Genomic DNA, 22,912 nt, shown 5'->3' with positions numbered 1-22,912 from the left:
TCTGTACTCTGTATTAAATCTGTATGCGTATGTAAAAATCTGTTTAATACTGATAAATCTGCATAAATGGCATCTCTAGTTGTATTAGATGAGAAAATTTGACAACCATGAAGTAAACATTATCTTCTGAACTGTACGTGAAAAAAAAATCTGGAAATGACAAACCTTAACGTTTCAATGGCAAATAAAATTTATTTTCAGCTAAATGAAGATAAAGCATTTTGCTTATATTCTTTAATTGCTGAGGGAAAGTTATTCTGGTTACAAGCCCCGTGCTGGAATAGTTACAAATACTCATCATTAATAATGAACGTGTAATGCTAAAAAGTAATTTTGTACAGTAATGCAGTAATGACGAGCGTTTGAGCAGAAGTGTCGTTACGTAGTAATGACACTTTTAATGATCGTGTAAGGGCCGCTATACAGATTTCATACAGAATACAGATTTTCTTAACTTAATGCAGATTTATACAGATTTCACAATAAAATTGGAAAAAATTGTTTTTTCATCTGAACTCTCTTCGGTAGCTCGAGACGAGAAAAAACTTTCGTAATCAATGGGCAAATCACAAACTGATCTGAAAATTTTAAAATGGTGTCGATATTTGAAGTTGAGCGCTTAGATCCAACATCAACTTCCCAAGACAAAATTATGAAAGTATATGAAATCGAGATTATTTTTAGTTGATTCTGATTGTTGATGAAAATTTAATGAAAATTTTATTTTGTTGTATATTATTGAATTTCTCATTATTAAACGAAGAAATTTTGGAATAACATTACCTCACCTTATTTTCATTATACAAAATTCGTTTATTTGGTGAATACAGATATATACAGATTTTTCATTTAACGTAATACAGATTTTCTATGAAAATATCTGGCATCTCTGCTTGTACTGTTCTTGCGATGTATTAACTGTCAAGAAACTTGAACTTCGTTGACAGCAAGAAGAAGATAGTCAATCCACCATATTTTTTGCAAACTCCAGCCAGGTAGCGCATAAAAGTGTTCGGAAAGCCGTGTTTCTGGTCGTGTGTTCTTTATTTCGAGTTTAATTGCGTGTATTTTGTTGTGTTTGTTCCATTTTTCGACTCCATCGGTTAGATCGAACCGATTTATTCTGTTGTGCATAGTTTAATTTGCTGACCGGATCCTATAACGGCTGCATTTTTTCTGAGTTTGCGTTTGCCTGGAGCAAAGGAAGAAAAAATCACGCAATACTCGTTGAAAGGAACGGAAAGTTTAATTTTTGGAGCAACTGTGTAGACCACGAAAAAAAGCATATTTCTGATCGAACTGTGTTCGAAATTACTAATAAAGGGTTAAAAAAGTAAGTAACATTACAAGGGAAATCGATTTGCAACGGATATTTCATGATTACTCATCACGGTTGGTGATAGGACACAAGGAAAGAAAAATACACTGATAATCTGCAAGTTTGGGTGGGGTCGAAGCAAGAGGATTGTGGGGGGCTGGAAAGCGTCATTATCTTAAATTAGATCGGTCGGTTTGTGGAAACACATGCCGAAAAATTCACATAGTGTAAAATTTTCTTCGGTTTTAAAAGTGTAGCTATGGTGAATTCCGATAATAGCAATTAATTGCTGAACGCATCAAACTGCTATATTAATCGTGAACATGAATCGATATTTAATGAAACTAGGAGGCATAAGAATTAAGCTGCGTACAACAGCTGTTTATTTCTTGTGTTTGGTTGTACTTCGTTTTCTCGAAAAATTATAAAATTCCAAGATTGATTTCCACATGCGAGGCGCAACCACTTCAAAGGTTGGGTTATGTTGTCCCATTGTCCATTAGTTGAACAAAATTTCAAATTCTACTTACAAAGTCATTGTTAGAAAACGTGAAAGTAATTTCTTCGTTATTGCTAGATAAGTCTTCGTAAAAAAACTTAATTTTAATTAGCAAAACTGTTTTTCAAAGGACGAATCTTACTTTTCTAATGTTGATATGTTCAGTTGATATAGAAGGCAAGCTGGAAAAAATTGCATACCTTTTAAAGATAAACTAACAATTCATCGACTTCTCAAAAATTTATCTAATATGCGATAATTTCTTAATAGGAATTGAAACCAATGTCGAAACATTCGCCGATATTTTTTTCCATTATCTGTTAATAGTTTCTCCCACCTTCGATAAACAGTTGATTTCTTTTTTAAAGTTTTACTCAAAAACAACAGAGAGAACATTTTGAATTTTTCAACATTGGCTGTTTTCCTAGGTTTTTTAAATTGCCTTCTAACGCTGGCTTTTGGTAATAGAATTCAAAATATTCCAATTCACTTTTCTGAGTGTTATCCTATAATTTTATAGTTGAGTAAAAAAAAGAGTCAAAGACGAAACGTAAAAATAATAAAAAAAATAGATGAGTAATTATTGCGAAAACCATTCGAATCGTGTGTATGTGTAAAAACATGCACTTGATTCACTCGATGATGGCTGAAGCGATCTTAAAAAACTTAGATTCGAATGAATGGTCTTACAATCCCATAGAATGTTATGGATTTTTCGTGGATACGACATTCAGTTCTGGAATAACAGGGTGGAAAGTAAAAAAATTGTTTGTTTCACGAGCATCAACGCCCGGGTTGGCGGTTCAATGCATACGGCGCTCGTCTTACAAGCCAGTTGTTCCTGGAAGGATTCATATTGTCAGTAGGATCGTAGTACTAGCCATGCAATGATTCTGTACGCTAAGAATCGGCTGCGAAGTCTGTTGAAGCAGAAAGGCCGAATTCCACAAATGAAATGTAATGCCAAGACTGCTTTGCTTTTACCAACGCAAAATTTTTGGAACTAGCCACTTAAATCTCATATTAAGTGTGTTTTGTTAGTTAAAGGTCAGAATGATTCATTTCCGATATGGCGGTTCCCAGTTCACGGTCCAAAGTTCCGGAAATAGTGGTCAAAAACTCCAAAACGAAAATCATTTAATTTTCTAAGAGATGCCTTAACCGATTTTCACTGACTTAGACTCAAATGAATGGTCAGACTTGCAAGGAAGAGAATTCATGTCACCTCAATACGATCAGAAGACGTGACAAGCTCGTCGTCTTGTTAAGTTAGATGTTTTCGAAGAGTTTTTCACCCTACGGAATTACACGAAGTAGGCACCTAGGACTTTTGATCTTCCCTCTTTACTTCAATGACGTCAATTTTGGTATGGAATGTCTAGGTGCACCGTTTGTCGATGATTTAAAAATGTATTACGAAATGCGAAACAGTGTTCTCCTACGACAACTAGAGAATCTTGGTACTAGTATTGCTCTGTTGTATGGAAACCTCATTATCGGTCTAACGGAGATTTATTCGTTTTGCACTGCGTCGTCTATCCCTACCGTGCATCACTATTTGGAGAAATCAACATTATAGTTTGACCAGGAGCTATTCGTAACAGCGCAAAAGATAACATCGATTATAGGCCGAATGGTGCTATCTTCGAACTTCATAGATCATTTAACCAACTTCGTTCGGATTTGATTTTGTTTTACCGAAAGACGAGGAACCCTTCCGAGAAAAATTGGAGTACGGTAATAATATATAAGGTCTGAGATGGCTACCCTGAGAAATGCCGGAACATGCGAGGAGCTCTTCGGGAGTTTGATCACCGATTTTATTTACTAAACGACGATCCCGGAGATATGACTGTAGCCAACGAAGAAAGATCGAATCGAATCAAAGTCTATCCAAATTCAATAAACAAAAGACAGTATCAGTTCGCGTTAACATCTCATCCAAATCAGTCGACGGAAGAAACCAAGTACAGTATTGTGTAGTGAACAATAGAACGATCTCGAAATGAGTGACCCAAACGAAAAAAAAACTACCGCTGATACGAGAGAATACAATTATTGATGATTTCAGACAGTGCAAAATTCGACCTTCGATACGAGAACTTGAAGGTTTGCTTAAGGAGCAAATGCATCTTGACATTAAACGTGTACATTTACTTCAATGCAATAAGACAAATAATGTTTACATCCAGTTTTATAAAGAGTTGGATGCAATTCAATTCGCAAAAGATAATAACAATGTGCACTATGTGGAGCACGAAAACATTAAGTACAACATTTCAGTATGTATGGAAGATAGTGCTATAGAAGTGCGTATGCATGATCTTCCCTCAAGCGTCATCGATCCTTATGTTCGCAAAACTATGCCCCAATACGGAGAGATTCTCTCTATGGAAAAAGAAAAGTGAAAGAACTTTTTCCCCGGTATTCTAAATGGTGTACGTTTGTTACGCATGCGCTTGAAGAGGTCTATACATTCTTATGTGACTTTCTGTCAGGATTCAAGAATCCCGTGCAAATCACTTGTTACATATGACAATCAGATGGCCACATGTCAATAGTGCTAAAAAGCTGTTCACTACGGTAAGCCATATGATAAACTGAACAAGGAGTCAACTACACCAAAGGACAACGGTGCTTCCCTTAAACCAACCCCAAGCAACCCCAGTACACCTGTGACAGCCACCAACAACAATGAAGCATCCCCTTCAACGAAACCATCAGTATCCCCTATAGAACAAAGTACACCAGCTGCAGCTAATAACTTACCTTCCAACCAACCAGCAACTGCAACCAATGTACAACAAGGCGCATCTACAGCAACTCTCAACGAGCCCAATACTACGATCAAAAAGGGAAACGAAAAGAAAACGGAAATCACACACAACACCGACGATGAAGCAATGGATGATTAGATAAGCCACGGACAAAGTGACCATCGATCCTCGTTAGATGGAAATGGAAGTTCATCTCCCCCTAGAGGTGACAACGAGATCCAATAGCAAAAAAAACAAAATGTAAGCCAATCGGCCACGTAAAGCGCGTACGCGAAAGGGCCTGAATAAAAATTTTTATTAAAAAAAAACAAGAGACAGTGGAAAGATCTGTGGGAAAATCTTTTAACATTGCATTAATCCCATAGGGCAAAAACGACTATTGTTTTGTGATTGTAGAGCGTTTAAATCGAGTTTCGACGATATATTTCTGTATAGGTTCCTTTTTATGGTGTGCTGGTGCTTTCTCGCATAATCTACTTTCCTCTCATCAATTAGTCGCTGACACTCGTAGACGTATCGGTGTTTTGCAACTCGGATCGTACTACGTTTATTCAGTCATCGTTGGGCAATTCAGCACCTGCTTCCATTCGCAATCGGTGTTCTTTAGAGAAGACCGTTGATGATGTGATTGTTGAAAAAAGGACCTTCTTTCTTCAATCTATATGATCGTTTAATGCTTCCCAGTTAATCGCATGATCTCGCAACTTACCCAACACCATGTAAAGCAATTTCTTATCCAGTACGATATTGCTGAGTAGTTGGACTACTCAAAATGTGAGTAGTTGAATATGACGAGCACACAAATTTCGAATTAAAAAAATTACAGGGTTGTGTACGAAACACGACTGGTCGCGATTACAAGCAACCTTCTCCCGCAAGTCGGTTCGATACTGATCTCTGAGAACCTAACAGTTGACAATTCATCGACCAGATAACAAAGCGAATATTTCACCCACCCACTCTGCACAAAGGCAAGCATTGATGGAGTAAAAAATGTGACAGAGTTTTGTGGATTCTTTTTTGTGCGAAAGTTCATACTGTGCAGAACGTTGGGGTATTTTTATATGAATCCATCAACAAACGACTAAGTTATAAACGTTCAAAAATATGACAGAAAAAGGTTACGCGATCAGTTTTGTATTTTTTAATTAGCCGGCCTCGTATAGTGAAGAGTAAGGCATTGATCATGAATTCCGTTTTCATTAATCGATCCATCCTTTCCCACAGCAATGGCCTCTACCAAACCAGCCGTGGACCCGGTGGATGTGGAGAGCGAGGAACATGATGCCAACTATCAACCACCGCCGCAGAAATCCATCGAGGAAATTGTCGCCGCCGATGCAGAGGACGAAAGTTTACGGAAGTACAAAGAAGCTCTTCTAGGCGAGGCTCAAAGCGAGAAAATTATTTACGGTAAGTTTGAGTTTAGTTTGAGTTTTCAGTAGAAATGTGATTTTTTTTCCTATTTTCAGATGACTCCGATCCCCGTAAAGTTATCGTCAAGAAGCTGTCGCTACTCGTGGCCGATCGTGATCCGATGGAGCTGGATCTATCCGGTGATATTTCCAAGCTGAAAAAGAACGTAAATATTGTAGTTCTTCCGAAAAGCTAGATCATGTTCGAAGTTGTTTGTTTAATTTCTCTAGGTATTTGTGATCAAAGAGGGTATCCAGTACAAGATTCGTATCGATTTTGTCGTACAGCGAGAAATTGTACACGGACTGAAGTATGTGCAGAAAACCTACAGGATGGGTGTGCCTGGTGAGTTTTATTAATGTTTTTACATTGACAATTTTTAACATTATAACAATCCAAAGTATGGTGTCAGTTTCCCTAAAGATGAATTGATCGGTGTTAAATCAAACCGAACTAACATACTTTTTAAATGATCAATTGAAAATGAGCTTATGCTATACTGTTGATAATTTGACAAAGAGTTGTCATATAGCGATTCTGATCCAGTTAAAATAGTATTCAAAAGTTGTTTATTTAATTGATTCCGCGTGAAACATATTTGTTGATTTTTTCTTCTTTTTTGTAAATTTGTTGGCATAGTTCATTAACATGTCCCTGAAGATTGAAATTGAATTAACACCGGTCAATTAATATTCCTAACTGCAATGTTCTTAAACTTGTTGTGTTATCGTCTCTTTGTCCGCCATGACAAACGGGAATCGTGATTTTTTTTTTTGACAAATTGTTATTTCAACTCTTCATTGATATACCGACACCTAGCGGTTCATGGTAAGAGAATACGAGAAGTTCGTGTTAGTCTATTGCTTAGTAGTTTACAGCGACTTCCGAATATTTGTAGAGCGTTGTGCGCTAAAGTTTTGATTCTTATCTGTTCGGTTTATGGTTTATTTTATCTTGTTCGATTCTTATAGTAAAAGTCATGTTGATAAGATAATAACGTAATCAGTATTCTTTTCATTTGACACAAAACACAATGAATCACAAACCGCAAATAGAAATAACTAGCTTGGACGCTTCAAGGATTAATTAAATTCGTATTAAATTGAAATCTGCATGTCATAATTTGATATAGAATAAGTGTGCGCTTTGCTTTGTTCGATTTTCTATATTATGGTGACGGTTTAGATCAGAGATTTTACTCTTCATTTTTAAATTTCATAACAAAGCATTGTTTTTAATGATTCTGCAAAATTTAGTAGTAGTTGTAGAAAGGCGGGTGTGTAATGTCAGAGACAGAACCGAATAACGTGAATACGAATAGAATGGATACTTCAGTTTCTTTGATGTCAAAGAATCTGAATTTCGGAGCTGAATGCTAGAACTGAATTCTGGACCTGGATTCAAAAAATGAATTCGGGAACTGCATTCTGAACCTGATTTTCCAAACTGAATATCCAATCAGAATTCCGGACAAGAATTCTGAAACTCAATTTATTATGCTAGATTCTGGAACTGAATCCTGAACCTGAATTCGGGAGCTGAATTCTAGAACTAAATTCTGGATTTGGATTATTAAACAACAAAAGGCCGAAATACGAAAAGCCGAAATACAAAAGGCCGAAAACACAAAAAGCCGTACATCATAGAAAGCCGAAACTCAAACGGCCAAAACTCAAAAAAACGAACCTTTGAAGACCGAAACGATTCTTTCAACGGGCAGGCCGGGTGAACAATTAAATCAACCTTTTTTTAGGCTCCCGGATTCTGGTTCAGAACTGAATTCTAAACTTGAATGCAGCACTGAACTCTGGACCTGGATTCTGCTGTGATCTTGAATTTTAGCCTTTTTATATTATTTATTCCCCGGCTTATGGCCGGTTAACATTACTTAACATTAGGCTCATTTGAAAGCTACTATTGGGCCATTGATCAAGTTCGAAGATCAAATGATTGAGACTTTGGGTTCCGAAGATATGATGATAAGTGACGTAACCGACGAAACGCGTTGATTTTTTACCGCGCAAGTTTCTCGGAGATGGCTGAACCAAATTTAATAAGCTTAGACTCGTTTGAAAGCTACTATTGGGTCATTGATCAAGTTCGAATATAAAATGATTGCGACTCTGTGTGCCGGAGATATGATGGTATAAGTGACGTAACCGACAAAACGTGTTGATTTTTTACCGCGCAAGTTTTTTGGAGATGGCTGAACCGATTTCAACAAATTTATGCTCGTTTGAAAGCTACTATTGGGCCATTGATCAAGTTCGAATATCAAATGGCTGTGACTTTTGGGTCCGGAGATATAATGGTATAAGGGACGTAACCGACAAAACACTTTGTTTTTTATCGCTCTAATGTAATAAGGGTGCCAATATTTTGGGATCACCTCTAATTTCGTTAAGCGCTATTGTTCAAAAGTTTAAACACCTCGAAAAAAGCTAAATGAGCTAAATCAGACATAGGTAAGGTGCTACCCGGCGGTTAAGGTTTGAAGATTTTCGATCTAGAAAAATTACCATATGGAACATGAGATTTTCGAAATTGAAAATATTTTTTTGATGTCAAACGTCTTAGAATTGCATGAAACGTCGAGATTTTGTGTCATCTTAAAAAAAATTGTTTGAAAAAATCGACTTTCTTTTTTTCTAAGTCCCAGAAAGTCGATTATTCGAAAAAAAATTCGCACTAAATCTCGACGTTTCATGCAATTCTAAGACTTATGGCATCAAAAAAAAAATATTCGATTTAGGGGTTTTATGTGGTGATTTTTCAAGATCTATGAAAATTCCATTAAGTGGACTAATAAGGGTGTTTTAGATTAGCATCACTCTTCTCTAAGGCAAAAATCAAAATAAAAAATGAGCCCAAATTGGCTCAGAAATTATTTTATAAAAAGATAAAAAAAAATCATGAGACTATTTTGAAGAAAAAGAAAGGCATTATCACACCACTAGGTGGATTAAGAAGGGTTCTTTGAGATTAGCATCACTCTTCTCATACAAATAGGCAACGCAAATGTCAAGCGCTTGGTTGAAAAAATGATGCCTACTATGTGATATAAACAGTGAAGAATGCTTTTGTGAACTACTCGATTCAATCTGAATCAATTGATGTCAAAAATTAGTGTCACAAAGTATTTAATAAAAAGATAAAAAATGTTTTTATGAGACAGTTTTAAAGAAAGAGAAAGGCATTATCACACCACTAGGTGGATTAAGAAGGGTTTTTTACTGATGAAATGATCGGTCGGGATTAAAGATTTCGTAAATGACGTAAAGAACAATTTCTAGTGATCATTTGCTTCGAGCGTCTTAATTGAAATGAATAGAAATTTTCATGTCAGCTTCTGAAATTAGAGTCATTTATTGTCTGCAAACAAAAAAAACTGATTGGAACTAATTGGTGTATAAAAAAAATTCGTGCCGACTATGAAAAAGTCGAATTTTGTGGTGAATAGTGTTAGCGAATAGTGACATTATTTTAATAATCAAACAGTCGCCGAAAGTCATAGTATTTTGGATGCTGAGCATGCTATAGCTGAACGAATGTGTCGGAAGTGGTTTGTGCGATTTAAAAGTGGCAATTTTGATTTGAAAAAGGAAATTTGAAGATGAAGCATTGCTCTATCAAAATGAAAAGTCTTACTTCACCGGCTGCGTAACTTAGACATTGCTCCTTCCTATTACTATTCGTTTCGGTCATTGCAGCATGACCAGGTAGATTAACACTTCTTTAATCAGATGAATCCAAACAATGTAACGTTTCGCTGCCCAACCGGTCGAATTGTTAATTTTTTTTTTTATTAAACTGAATTACGTTACAAATTAGGTCTATTGTAATTCTTTGCAAATTTGTACTAATTCTACACTATCCATACTCGCATATCAGTCCTATATGGGTGCTGGCCACTTTTGAGTTAGCCACTTAGTTAGGTTAATATGTATTTTTACCCTACTTTCAGTAATCGCAAAATAATTTGGAGTTAGTTCAGTAAAATTTGAAAAAATATCCAGTTGCGTCTGTCCCATATGAAAAATATTCGCATAGTTGTCCCACGCATGAAAAAGTACGTTTTAGTAACTAAAAATGTACAGGTTGAATTTTTTTTTCTTGCCAATGTTTCAATATTTAGCAATGGCAGTACATGCAAAACTTTAAATAATGTAAAATAAACTGTATTTGAATACATCTTTGGATATAGCCGGTAAGATATTTCTTCTTGGATATTTTGCGTTCCTTGCCAAAATAGCGCTCTTGAGAATCACACGTATTGCTCCTATTGATACTCACAATTTCATCTTCCGAATCTGATGTTAATTACAATTAATTACATGATATTATTTAGAAGTCTTTTGGAAGAAAACAGAGAGAAATGTTATTCGGTGAAATGACCCTTTCGGCGAAACGGCTTTCGGCGAAATGACTCTGACCCCTAGGATGAAGTATATTTTTGTGTGTGGACTCAGGTGTATCGTGCCTGGTTGAGAAACATTAGCGATTTCATTATACACAATGTCAAACAGTTCTCTTGACACTCTCGCACTCGACAACCGTCTGCTCAAGAAAGTTGAGTTTAGATCATTGCTTTTACGTAGTTATAAATTACTTGAAAAACATATTGGATCATTTGAGTTTCTATGTGAACAGTTATTGAAAACATCATCATTCTAGTACTACAAACTATCTAACGCAACTAACTAGCTGTAGATCGCTTTTTCGCTGCATGAAAAATAACACAAACACTGCCATTCCTACATTACCGTTTTGTATGCAATTGCAATAAACATTCACCAAGGGTAATTATTTTTCTACCTTTCCTGAACCGGTCACACCTTCAATCAGTGGACAAAATGACCCAGATGGTCGGTTCGTACCCGCCAAAGAAGGAAATCCAGAGTTACACTACCCCTTTCGAGGAGGCACCGTCCGGAATGATGGCCCGTGGAACCTACTCGGTGACTTCTCTATTTACCGATGACGATAAGAACGAGCACCTCAAATGGGACTGGAGTTTCGAGATCAAAAAAGACTGGCAGTAATGAATTTATTTTGAGAGTAAACACACGATGTATAAAACTATCTATCAACAAGTTAATATTATATACAAACTGATTTACTAAGACTAAATTTAACAACTTGTAGTGGAGATTATTGGAAGAGAGACGGGTACTAGGCTTTGTTAAAGTGCGCCTTGAACCGGGTAGGCATATAGTTCGAAAAAGAGGGAATCAACAATATTGTAATGAGCATCCTCGTGATGAGACAATTTTACCGCCGCTTCCAATTGTAGTCAGGAGTAATATACCCAGTGTAAAGTTTATAAATGTATGATAGAAATATGATAGTAAAAAAACATGCGGAGAAAATCGGAACCCTCAATTGCAAGCGTTATGCAAACCCTTGTTAAGCAGCAGCAGCAAATGCAAATTAACTTAAATGAAAATGTGACTGTTATACACCTCGTGTCTATTATCACCATTGCTATAATTCGTTTGCTATGCAAAACCATTCAACAAGCTATGTAATGGGTTAGTAAGTGTAAAAGCTTTCGAAGCGTTTTGTCTTAACGGTATTAAAAAGATGGTATTATTGTCGCTTCTTTTGCTCGTTTAGATTTCTTGACTATATCAGATGTTCCGTGAGTAGGAAACATTTTCGCCGTTTTGAGGTCAGTCTGTAGTAAGTAAATGTTTACGTTTGCTCACATCCCTTTCCTAGGTGCGTGTACCACTACGAGTCGTATAAATGCTCTGCCAAAAGTCTGCTTCATAAAGCAATAAAATCGTTGAACTGTATTCAAAGAAACCTGTATATCCAAAAGTGCTACCTTTTTATATAATATAAGAACTACAAACCGAACAAAATCAATACAATTCAATCATGATAGCAAGATTTGACCTGTTACAACCATGCAAAGTAAAACAACACAAATAAACCATAGTGCTTTTGTCGTATGTTTGTTCATTTTAAAACCAACCATCAACCACCAGTAGATTGGCCAGATGTTGCATTTATGACAATATTATTTTGAATTATCTATAAGCCATTTTAATTAGAATTCGGCCACAATAGTTTAAGCAGAATTGAATGCCATACAACAGGAAACAATCAAACATACAGTACGTTATAAATCATCTGATTGTGCTGCAAGAATTGGTCGCGGTCGAAGTACATCAACCCATACACCAATAGCCTTAACCGAATAGAACCGATAAACATTTGCATTAGTGCATATAATTCAAAGAATAAAGTCAGTTTTGTGCTCAACTTGTTCAAAAGAAAGTAACACTTCTAGTGATATGTTTTTTGTAGCAATCGTAGGTTGTAATATCACTTCCTCTAATCAGTCAGCTGTGCGATCGCCAATAGTGACAATTTTGTTTTGGCTTGTTGCTCATCTAGCTATCGTTCCTTTTTTCTTCACGTTTTTTTTCGAAAACGGCCAATGCCACCGGTCAACTTCTACTTTCGAAAGAAATTTCTAGCGAGTTTTGAAAGATAGAGTATTAAATTTAACACCAGACGAAAGAGAAAACTTTTCTCTGCCGTTTACTATTATGAATTACTCTCAGCGAGTGCCGAGTCATTCGAAATTACTCTTCAAAGTGAATGTTGATGGATGGCTTATTGGCCGTTATCAAAAAAAAAGAGTGAATTATGGCTTTAGCAAGCTATAAAATCAAAATTCAATCACAGAAGAAAAAACGCGTGACACGCAAAGCGAACCGACCGCCGAAATACGACTACTGATTAGTTTAAATATTCAAGCCTGGTACAAATACATTGCCTGGTGTACGTGGAAAAGCTCTTTTAATTTGGTTCGTGCTAATTCTGTTTCCATCATAAAATCAATACCGTTCCTGTCGTGTTCTCTTTTAACTAGATTGTTACATAGAATTTTTCTTAGTCTAGACACGCAGGAAAACATTAACGTGAAAGGCCAATTGGAAACTATTTTATTATATTTCCTCCCAACAATATTCATAACCAAGAATTTGAATAACGCGATTGATTGGGCATGGACGGTAATATGAATACATTTAATATATCTTCCAACTAGAACTATAGCATGCAAAAACAGAAGGTGCGAAGGTATCCGAACAGCTCGAATGCTAATGAGTCGTCTGTGTCTCAATGGGCAGAATGTTTCAGCCATACATTTTGGTTCATTTGTTTTGGCGGTTGTTATGCAAGAATATAGCAGTGTAATGTAGGTCAAATAGTAGCAGTTAAATCAATTCCTCAAATATAATGTTAATTAATTCGCGTTCTTCCAGGGACTGAATTTTGTTAGCGGCTTCTCGAACTAACGATTGGAAAAGCGCACTTCGCTTGTATGATGTCTAACATATCCAGCAAAAAAAAAAACCGTACTGTAGCTATTGTGAAACATGTCAATTTTAACAAGTTTTAATTGCTACCTGGGATATATATATATATATATATATATATATATATATATATATATATATATATATATATATATATATATATATATATATATATATATATATATATATATATATATATATATATATATATATATATATATCGGTAAAGAATTCGAAAATACGTGAAATTTTCGAGATATGGTTTTTTGAAATTTCGCGTTTTCGAAAAAAGAGCCTTTTTTCAACAGCCTATACTGTGAAATCTAATGAAGATACAAAAATTCGTCCAAGACATGAAATGTACGTCTTTGCCTTAGCTTTCAAATAAGCGATTCCATAAAACAACCTTTGAGGTTAATATAATGAAAAAAGTTAAAAATTAATAAACAAATAAAAAAAATTCAAACTTGGGCCAAAATTTTTTTCTTTTTTTGTTGAAAAAAGAAACCTTAGGGGTTTAACTCCATCTTGGCAAAGTTTCAGAGTGGAAAGAGCAATACTTTCGGAGCAGTGAATTTTTCAATTACGACCCGCACGCGCGTAGCGTACCGCAGCGCAATTCGCTCGGATACGTGCTTAGAAGGCTATCCGCATTATGCCGATCCGACCGATCCGATCTCTCCGGTGTTGACTTTTTTTCTGCTTCGGCTATGGCTGAGCTGCACATGCATTCTTTCATTGATCGGAAACAAACTTCATATTTTCAAAATGTGAAAAAAAAATTTGAAGAGTGACCGGAAGTTTATTAATTTGCGATTTTGCGGAAAATTACGCCTTCGTTATTCAAAACACCACAACTGGCTGGAACAACGACCAAGCGACTATTTTCCCCATTGTTTTCTATTATAAAATGAACAGCAAAATCGATCATAAAACATTAGTAATTATTTCTGATTGCAAGAAACATGACGCAATAGCTGTGTATGTTTTCTCGAAGCTCTCAATCAATATTTTTCACAATACTATCCACATATACGCAAGTGCATCCATTTTTCTGACGGCGCTCCTCAGCAATTCAAAAATGTAAAACACTGCGAAATTTTTCATCACGAGCATGATTTTCATCGTTTTTCACAGTGGAATTTTCATGCGACAGTTCATGGAAAAAGGCCATTGGACGGTGCTGGAGGAACTATCAAAAGAATGGCAAGTCGCGCAAGTTTACAAATGATCAATGATTGTCAAATGTCGACCGCGAATGAATTGTACGAGTGGACTAGGAACAAAGATAAACTCAAGATTACAATGTCCCATACGATCCATCGAAAAATATCAGATCAGTAATCGTGAACCAGTGAACTTAGTAATAGTGTAATTTGGTTGACCCTTCGTTAAGAAGCGTCGATAAACATTTGAAAATGACGGTAAATTACCATAGTAACAATACAAGTTTGGAAGGTGTAACCAAAGATAAATAATAAAGACATGTACGTGCTTATAAATATTTAAAAAAAAATGTGGTTCGTTCCCGGTACCTTCTGAAATGACCGCACTCACCGCTTGGTGGAGCGCGAGATTAATTGCATTGTTATCATTTCAACCAAAGTGTGCCATAAAATCTCAATATATACAAATGAGCTACCGAATCGAAAGAGTTCTCACGGTTTGACATTTGCATTATGGATGTATGATGGGATCTCAGCAGTGCAACCAATTTAGCACCATTGGTGCCAGTTTCACGGAGGACCGTAGATGTGTGCCAAAAAAAGATCGTGACTGTCATGTCTGGAAATTCGTTTGTGGTGTAACGATGTGTTAGTTACGTAACGTTATCACTTCATTTTCTGTTGAAATCGTTGCTACTGGCTACACTGGAAGGACTTCGCTGGTATCGAGAGAAGGTTGAGGATACTCAAAGACATCATATTAACAAGATATCCAGCTCTCACATTTCCCGAACAAATCATTGGCAACATCCTTTTTTGCGAGCATGTCGCCCCCAGACGAGCTTGCATCGAATCTTATACATAGAAGTAGGGGAGAAAAATGTCAAATTCGTTCGCGCCAAAATAGTAGGGCTGCGCACCCATACAATTGACATGATATGTTGAATGTGATGCCGTGCGATGGCGTTGCTGAACTGAAAATTGACTTCGCTCCAAGCTGACAGGGTCTGGGATACTTGACTGAAGCGGACGTGTAAGCCACGACAACCGGATAAGCAAGGAATTTACAGAAGGAAGTAAACCTTTGTAAACATATCACACAAAATATTTTGTTACTTCCATTCACTTTAATGCATCGTAAGATAAGATTATAGCTAATTGAATATATTCTTAGTAATAATTTAATTGATTTTTCAAGTACCAAGATCTACTCGATATGCAGCAAAATACCGAGATTTCTTCGATATTGCAGCTTAGGATGGGTACTACATAAACAAACATTGTTATAGTAACAACGCATGTAGCGATTCGACGCTTGATGCTTTGTTTCAAATAATAATTGAACTACAACTGACGGTGAACCGAAATCATCGAGGGGTCGTATTTGAATAGTACATAAGAAATCATAGACTGTTCCATCTTGAGTTTATCTTTGGTTTCACTATGTTGAGCCGCACGGGGAAAAGGAGTTAAAAATGAAAGTTTTCTCTTCCCAGGACACGTTTGAAGTATTGAGTTTTTGTAAACCAGAAAAACCAAATCATAGGAAAATTGAAACTGTGCAAACACTTTATGTCACCATTATTTTATTACTCACGTAAATCCTTTGTCCCAATTTTACTCGTTTTCTGCCTGAAATGTTGCTAACAATAAACTGACAAAGTTAGGATTCGATCTGTGGCACGACATGTGTCGACAAGTTAAGCCCGTATCCGAGCGAATTGCGCTGCGGTACGCTCCACGCGTGCGGGTCGTAATTGAAAAATTCACTGCTCCGAATGTATTGATCTTTCCACTATGAAACTTTGCCACGATTGAGTTAAACCCCTAAGGCTTCTTTTTTCAACAAAAAATAGAAAAAAATTAGGCCCAAGTTTGAAATTTTTTTATTTGTTTTTTAATTTTTAAGTTTTTTCATTATATTAACTTTAAAGGTTGTTTTATGGAATCGCTTAATTTGAAAGCTAAGGAAAAGACGCACATTTCATGTCTTGAACGAATTTTTGTATCTTTATTAGATTTTACAGTATAGGCTGTTGAAAAAAAGCTCTTTTTTGAAAACGCGAAATTACAAAAAATCATATCTCGAAAATTCCAAGTACCATATTGAAAAAAAATACGTGTCGAATATTTTCGAGTAGTAGTTAGATGAAAAAAAAATTTTGGTTGGCTGATTTTGCGTGGAATGCATATATATATATATATATATATATATATATATATATATATATATATATATATATATATATATATATATATATATATATATATATATATATATATATATATATATATATATATATATATATATATATATATATATATATATATATATATATATATATTAAAAATGGTCGGGTCTCGGGTATTTTACCCGAAACCCGACCCGTACTCGTACCCGACGGCTACGATTTTTTTTTATTTTTAATCGTGTACGGGTAAAAAAATTTACTGCTCACTCGGGTACGCGACCATTTGTACTTCACATAACCCGACCATTTGTACTTTTTTTTTTTTTTTGTTTCCATTATAGAGGTTTTAACATTGTTGTCATTCACCTCTTCGGACCAGAAAAGTTTTCTGATCCTATGTGCGGGGTTGGGAATCGAACCCAGGTGGGCTGCGTGAAAGGCATCGACTTATCCATCACGCTATACCCGTTCCCCACCATTTGTACTTATGTTAACACGTTGACGAGAATTTTTTTTGCGAAACAGTTCTTCCGAAAAATAAACAATTTGATTCAAGGGATTTCGACATTTGCGTCTAGGACCAGACGTGACAACTGGCATATTTTTCCCGAAAAAAACATTTCTTTTCTTCATTTAAAAAAAACGATCAATGATAGTTACGTGAAAAATTATGTGAATATTTTGCATACCGCCTTTTTATAACATATTTAATAAGACACACTGCCTTAGCTTTAATACCGTTTTCGGTTTTGAACCTAGACGCGGGCGACTCTGACTCCGAGTAAAACGAACACGTGGTACGCGCCCTAAACAACAACTCATGAAAAAAAGAAAAAATAAAGAAACTTGGATGGATGCGTGGTGCGACCCGAGAAAATTTTCAGAGCGAAACTACGCAATTGGAGTCCGATCTAGAGCGACCGCAGGTCATATAAAACGTTGTTTGGGCGACTCTAGGTCAGCTTTCGGGCTGATCTGATCAATAAACGAAAACAGTACAAGATGTTACGGCCAAACCCTACTTTTCACGAAGGTTTTAAAGCTGTTTAATGCACAATCCAGTAAAAAATATTTGATTCATATATAAAATGTAGGCCCTTATTACTGTTCTCACTTCCACTTTCACATTCACTTCACTTACATGTCACTTCACTTGATTTTCCCTATTACCAGTATCACGCATAGTCAAGTGATCACTGTAGTGGAAAAAACTCATTTTTTTAAACGAAATGTTGATGGCGTGATGTTCATAATGACATCAAGTTCAGCCAAATAATTACTTTTGTCTTTGAAGCGACTTCCGTTCTAAGGACCTAAATTCACTTCACTCGATTTTCACTGTGTAGTGATACCGATAATAAGGGTCACAATCACTTCACTTGGTTTTCACCGTGTAGTGATACCGGTAATAAGGGCCGTAGTGTAGTATTCATATCACATTCAGATACCAGAAAACTGTTATTTTAAATGTTGGTTGGAGATTTTCAAAATTTTCATATAAATTATTAGGATTCTAATCATAAAAACATGAACATTTATTTCAGAAAATCTTCTTATTCTTCACTTCTGGATGGTGTCACCTCACTTGAAATGACACCGATTGATGGTACAGCAAGTTGGGTTATATTGCCAGTTAATTTTCGTTTCTTTTCACTGGACTACAAGTGAAAATCTCAATGCGTGATTTTTCACCGTGTTCACTCGTTGAGGGTTCCACCGGAGGTGGCACAGAAGTTCAATGGTTGTAAAAACCACTGTTTCGTAAAAACCATACCTACCCAAAATTGAATACAACGTGTATCACGACATTTTGGGTAAATATACTTCTCGAAAAATTTGAGTAGATATTACTCCCTTTTGTTGATATTTGTAAATGAGTATAAAGTACCAAAGACATTGGAAATCTATTCATGCTTCACAGTGTATTTATATGTTTAAATGTAAACAAGCATGTTAATATATTTTACTTACCAACTAGAACCTGATACGGCTCGCTATCTAAAACACTTTATTTTTTCCATACTAAATTTTTACTACTCATTCGGGTCGGGTCGGGTACGGGTACAGGTAATTTTTAATCGGGTTCGGGTATAAGAATTTCTATATCCGACCATCTCATAATATATATATATATATATATATATATATATATATATATATATATATATATATATATATATATATATATATATATATATATATATATATATATATATATATATATATATATATATATATACCACTAGGTGAATTAAAACAGGTTTTTCTTTGAATAATTGCAGTCTTTACTTGTATTTTTTCCATTTTTTGCGAATACACCTTTTTTGAAATGGCCAGAATTTCTCACTTTACTAAATAATTGAAAATAAAGTTTTTTTTTTCAATTAAACGAATCAATTAGTCAGTTGTTAGCCAAGGACTTCAGCTTTCCATTGATGTATATATGTCTGCGTAATGTGAACGTTCTTCCCTACTTCTGCCGAATCGTGATTTCTATGACTAGAGAGAATGAGTTAATTTTATGTTTTAATAAAATAAAACTTGGTTCTCCTTCCTTTATGATACATTCTTCATGAATGACGGTTCTCTAAAAATCCTCTGCAAAGCATAGTTTGATAGTTGGATTGGTTGAAATAAAAAAATTGTGAGACTAATACATTTCTAATTATGGCATTTTCACATTACGGATTATTGATGAAACCATGCATAGATAACAAGAAAATCATAAGACTGTCTATTAAAATCACTACCACTTTGGAATTGATTTTCCCTAATCCTAGTCTTATGAAACTCTTAATTGCTTTGTCCTCAATGTAGAAAAATTCAACATTTTCCACAATGACCAATGACATTTGCGTCGATTGGTTGTAGTTCGAACTATTCAGAAAATAATATGGCAGCTCGACTAATAAGATGATTTTTACACTAAGTAAAAAGGCTGTGATAACTGATATCGGAGAAAATCATTCTTTATTTTTGTTGTGTTATCCTGAACATTTTCATTGGTCATTGAGTTGATTGTATTATAACTATCATCTAGCAGTAGCTTGTTATCCTTGCTTGTAAAAGTTCCGGACAATATTTTTGCTAAGAATTTTTTATTTATCTAAGTCTAATAATATCACGCTTTTGTTCATTTCATGTGATATGAACTCTGGTATTCACAAACCTTAAGTGTAATGCTCGAAATATAACGATTGATTCGTCTAGTATGAGCAGTACTTGGACTTGGTAGGGATGAAACTCAATCATTTCTTGACTCTGCAGATGTGATCGATTCTGCTAGAGTTGTCGTAAAGTAGTGTGTTAGAACACTTCACATTAGACCTTAACTGTTTGAATCATGCGAAATGATTGTTTGTTGAATATCGTCTCTCTTCAACAACCGTTCACGTATTCAGTCCAACTGGTAACATTTTCAGCTTACATGTCGTAGATAGAAATCACCTTATCTCACTACTGAATCCTGCATCCCGCTAGGATGATCGGTTAACGAATAAGCAATGACGTGGCCGTTCAATTTTCTAGCACATTGAAATTGTGCACTGCGGGAAAAATGATCTCAATTGCTGATGGTAGAGGCTTCTTTGGTTGCTTTCCATATTTGATATGATTTCAAAGCTTTTGTTAATGGATTCTTCATCCTGCTTTTCTATGTAGCACAAATCCAAAAATAGTTCACTGAGGCCGGGAAAAGGTGTGGTTATATGCTGGATCGTAGGAATGCTCAAAAAACCTTCATGGAAAGTTATTCTTCGGAGGCTGGGTACCACTGAACAGTGCTTCCAAAGTATTGCCTTTGGTTGACAATCGTAGAAAGTTATCGACTTTAGCTTCGTCAGTTTGCCAAGATATCGAAAAGATGTATTTACTAACTTTGAATGTGAAAAAATTTATGTTATTACCCGAAAACAGAACAGCGAATTTTTTTTACCTGTCTGTATAGAATTAATTCCAAATGTTCCAGATTCAGTAAATTGTTGCATATTTTGTTTAAAACTTTATTATTTCGTGAACCAATTGATAATTTTAACGATTTCAGCTCAGAAAGTCCTTTGTCAAACACAATATCCGATTGGTTGCCTATCAGAATAAGACGAGTAAGATTAGGAAAGTTTACCGTTGGTAGAGTCTGGGATTGTGTTAAAATTTTGCAACATTCGAATTTGAGTATCTGTGAGTCAAATAAATAGTTAGTGAATATTAGTTAGCCCAATGCAAAACTATATATATATATATATATATACCTTAATCGACATCGTTTCAACAACTTTGATTTGCTCTTGGTCTATCTGTAGATCAATCAGAGATAACTCTACAAGTTTATTGGGATATTTGGAGAGCCACGTACCCATTCTGAAAAGCATTAGATTGCTTCCTAATTCAAGATTTTTCAATTTGACCATACTTTTTACGAATTGTTCTTCTTTTTCTTCATCAACAAATTTATTACGTGTTCGAGCGTATCGAAGCTGCATGTCTTTATCGTCATGGTCAAATATCTGAGCGTCTAGGTGTTCGAGAGCCGGGAAGCTCAGTGACATCATGTCGTTGACGGTCTCGGCATCGACGAAAGTCACTTTTAGATATTGCAACTGTCTACAGTAAGATTCTATTATCTGATAAGCGGCGCGACAATTCGATTGCAGCTGAAGACTAGTTAAATTTGGCAGTATTGCTTTAAGGGGTAGTGATGCGCAAGGAAGTCTGATTCGGAGCTTTTCAATTTTATCATGCCGAATTACCCACGTGCATGGATTTGATTCTGTATTGTGGTATTCCTCGAACATCAACGCCAGTTGCTTAAGATTTACTATTTGTGGTAAACGATCTTCAAGAACCACTCGACAACTTTCGAATGAACTAGACAATTCCAAACTTTCCAGGTCTATATCCAATCCAAACAATAGCTGTATTAGACGGTTCTCTGAAGTTGGTTCGTACAGATACTTAAATTGAACGATGTCATAATCCGTTCCATCGTTATCTTGTTCGTCGTAGTGCACTATTGAAACATTCCGGTAGCACCGAATGACGTTTTTTTCCAACTCTCCCAAATCATCGTCGAACATATTACCTAGCGATAACTTGCATTTGCGTTGGAATCGAATGCCGTGGAGAATCTCATACCACAGATTGCAGACGGCTTTTGCATTCTTTATATCTTGAATATTGAGGTAGTTGAGAATGTGTTCTATCAGCTACAAAAATAGGCTCGTAAATCACACGATGATGTAGATAGCCAAACTTACCTCTACTGGAAGGTCATTGATGTTATCCATGGTAAGTTCTCTGAATCCTAATTAAATCCTAAATTGAGCTAACTGGAAGATATTAGTTCAATAACTATCCAAAATATGTAAGATTTTTAGTCACTTCAAACAGTTCGGGTCAATTGGTTGAGTACATAAATAACGTATTGCACCATATGTATTAATTCGGTACTATGAGTCACCGGTTGCGAAGAGAATACTATCAAATTATCACAGTGTACGTAGTTCCTTTTTATACAACTATTTTAAACTTTATCTTAATAATTTGGACTTTAGAACTGCCGTTCTGATATATTCTTAGAATTTAACAAATGTATCACACTATAGAACGATGAATTGAACCCGGTCAACCGAGTAAATACAGATCACTCTGTATCTACTGGCCTGCCACGACTGTTCGTGATGAGACGCGAGCGAACAATATTTATTAACGAACTGATATACAGTATGTTTTTAGAAAACACACACACAAACGAGAGAGCGGTGTAATCGAAATGATTCATCCATGCACAGAGACAACACTTTTAGCATGCGTGTGATGGGTTTGTTTGCAGTGACTAGATCAAAAGATATCATAGTCCTTGTTAAAAGTATATAATTATAAAAAACATAGGTAATATTGTTATAATTAATGTTAAAAAATGTTTTCCACGATGAAGCTTATACAAATTTTCTTCTATGAACATCCCGGCTTCCAAGTTTTCTTGATTGTTGTAACAAAGTACTGCCTTTGTTTGTTTGGATAGAAATAGCTGTCATTTGAATTCGCAAATGGAATTTTCATTTTTATCAATATTTAATTTTTTATGTACAGTATTATAAGACCAGCGGAAACCGCAATCGAATTTACAATGCTTTAGAAGAATTTGAAAAGATAAAAAGAGTCATGACATATGCAAAGGGGTTCGTTCCACCCTATTTTCACGTAGTTCTATTC

At 35.5% G+C, this 22,912-nt stretch overlaps 2 protein-coding genes across 4 annotated transcripts; one reads left to right on the top strand and one right to left on the bottom strand.

The window, feature by feature from the left end:
• Nucleotides 1–954: 954 nt before the first annotated feature.
• On the top strand, nt 955–12,295 carry LOC131435256 (rho GDP-dissociation inhibitor 1). The gene is made up of 5 exons (XM_058602939.1): nt 955–1,333; nt 5,822–6,007; nt 6,067–6,176; nt 6,241–6,355; nt 10,856–12,295. The coding sequence occupies exons 2-5, from the start codon at nt 5,824–5,826 to the stop codon at nt 11,050–11,052; spliced, it is 606 nt and encodes a 201-aa protein (XP_058458922.1). The 5' UTR covers nt 955–1,333; nt 5,822–5,823; the 3' UTR covers nt 11,053–12,295.
• Nucleotides 12,296–18,986: 6,691 nt separating this feature from the next.
• LOC131437691 (uncharacterized) lies at nt 18,987–22,379 on the bottom strand. 3 transcript variants are annotated; one of them, XM_058607196.1, is made up of 4 exons: nt 21,955–22,379; nt 20,950–21,903; nt 20,637–20,876; nt 18,987–20,577 (listed from the first exon to the last, which is right to left on the bottom strand). In XM_058607196.1, exons 1-4 carry the CDS (start codon nt 21,982–21,984, stop codon nt 20,227–20,229), a joined length of 1,575 nt encoding a protein of 524 aa, XP_058463179.1. In that variant the 5' UTR covers nt 21,985–22,379; the 3' UTR covers nt 18,987–20,226. The 3 variants fall into 3 exon arrangements, with proteins under 3 accessions (XP_058463179.1, XP_058463180.1, XP_058463181.1); XM_058607197.1 differs by having other exon boundaries at nt 18,987–20,573; XM_058607198.1 differs by lacking the exon at nt 18,987–20,577 and having other exon boundaries at nt 20,690–20,785.
• Nucleotides 22,380–22,912: the final 533 nt, after the last annotated feature.

This window comes from Malaya genurostris, chromosome 3, assembly GCF_030247185.1.
Source record: "Malaya genurostris strain Urasoe2022 chromosome 3, Malgen_1.1, whole genome shotgun sequence".
In the NCBI taxonomy this organism is placed as follows: Eukaryota; Metazoa; Arthropoda; class Insecta; order Diptera; family Culicidae; genus Malaya; species Malaya genurostris.
Note: the sequence above shows the minus strand (reverse complement) of the source record. Positions and strands in the feature narration are given on the sequence as shown.